The sequence below is a fragment of the Bison bison genome, unplaced genomic scaffold, assembly GCF_000754665.1.
Source record: "Bison bison bison isolate TAMUID 2011002044 unplaced genomic scaffold, Bison_UMD1.0 scf7180017850922, whole genome shotgun sequence".
Lineage (NCBI taxonomy): Eukaryota > Metazoa > Chordata > Mammalia > Artiodactyla > Bovidae > Bison > Bison bison.
In genome coordinates, this window is record NW_011481495.1 from 11,973 (window position 1) to 13,600 (window position 1,628).

Consider the following 1,628-nt stretch of genomic DNA (forward strand, 5'->3'; position numbering starts at 1 on the left):
GGGCGTGTCCCCCTGCCTGGGGTGCCCCTCAGCCCTCCCGCCCGCAGGTGTGCTTGCCACGCACACGCGGGGCTTCCTCCGGAGGCCACGTGGACTGCACCCCACCTTGCAGCTCCCCCCAGCCCTGCGGCTCCCCTCAGGGCCCCAGTGCCGAGCTGTCCCGGCCAAGGGCCTGGGATACAGCTGGACCAGGGGCACAGTTTGCATGGACGACCTGGGTCAGAAGCAGAAACGCCCAGCCGCTTACTCGCATCCAAGCGACGCTGTCAGAAGCAGAAGTGCCCAGCCGCTTACTCGCATCCAAGCGACGCTTGCAGAAAAGCTCAGGAAATAAAGTCATCACGCGAAAGCTGACAGGCAGCTCCGACACATGGCCTGTGCCAGCTGCCAGAGCACCAGGCGGGCACACGGCCTGCGCCAGCCGCCCTGCTGTGCGCTCATAGCGGACAGCGCCTGCCAGAGCAAGCGCTCCCACCCGCCACGTGCTTTTCCCGCGGCCAGCAGGCTCGCCCTTACCCAGTCTGTGCTGCCACCTTCCCTGGGGCTTCTGCTCAGCCGGGACCCCCAGCAGCAGAGACTCCAGGGACCAGAAACTGGGGGCAAGCCATTAAGAGGGGGCTCCCCAGCCAGTGCTGTGGACACTGGCTAGTGGGCTCCAAGCAGCACCGGGTGGCCAGCCCTGAACTCCTGCGCTGGGCTCAGCAGGACCCCTCGGCCAGCCCCTCTGGGGAGCCTGGCGATGGCCCCGGTGGGTGGACGGGCTCAGGGAAGGCGTAGCTGTTTGTAAGGGACATGGGCGACCGTGCCTCATCTGAGTCCTTCGAGCACGTGAGCTTGGTGTTGTCAGTCTTCGTGGACCACTTTTTCCACCCCTTGTGCATTCTGCACACTTCCTGGCGTGTCGCTTCCGCGGCCAGCACGTAGATGATGGGGTCAGCCACACTGTTCACGGTGGCCAGGCTCAGGAACACCACGGAGACCGTGTACAGGCGGATTTCAAGGGTGCACACGAGGTCTGCGGCCCCTCTGTAGTAGGAAAAGGCGACGGCTTTGATCAGGAGCACCAGGTGATAGGGGGCGAAGCAGACCAGGAAGATGGCCACGACCGCGATGGCCAGGAGCCTCACCTTGGCCTTCTGGGCGGTGCTCAGGCTGGTGCTCAGCTGGACGGTCCTGAAGATGCGCTGGTTGGTGACGGCGATGATGAACAGCGGGACAGCAAAGCCCACCGTGAAGCGCGCGTAGTAGTACCCGGCCACCCTGCGGTCCATCGGCAGCGTCTCGAAGCAGGTTCCGTTGTGCTCCATCTTGAACACCGGGGAGTGGACGAGCCCGACGAGAAGGAAGACCGCCGCGGACACGAGGATGGCGGTCTTCTGGTGGCGGCGGCCCCGCGTCTCCAGTGCGTACACCACCGCCAGGAAGCGGTCGCAGGAGATGCAGCATAGGAAGAGGATGCTGAGGTAGAGATTGCAGAAGAAGATGTAGGCGGCCACCTTGCAGGCCCAGGGGCTGAGCGGCCAGTGGTGCCCGTGCTGGATGTAGATGACCCAGAGCGGCAGGGTGCTGATGTAGAGCAGCTCGCAGAGCGCCAGGCAGAAGAGGTAGACGGCCAGCACGTGGCCCTG

General features: G+C 64.9%; 1 protein-coding gene across 1 annotated transcript in view; it reads right to left on the minus strand.

Annotated features, from left to right (window-relative positions):
• Positions 1–67: 67 nt before the first annotated feature.
• The window catches only part of GPR132 (G protein-coupled receptor 132), a 2,855-nt gene continuing 1,294 nt past the window's right edge, over positions 68–1,628 (minus strand). Inside the window, exon 3 of the mRNA XM_010849515.1 lies at positions 68–1,628. This exon is cut by the window's right edge and continues 31 nt beyond it. Within this exon, the coding sequence (XP_010847817.1) occupies positions 699–1,628 (930 nt within the window). The 3' untranslated portion in view covers positions 68–698.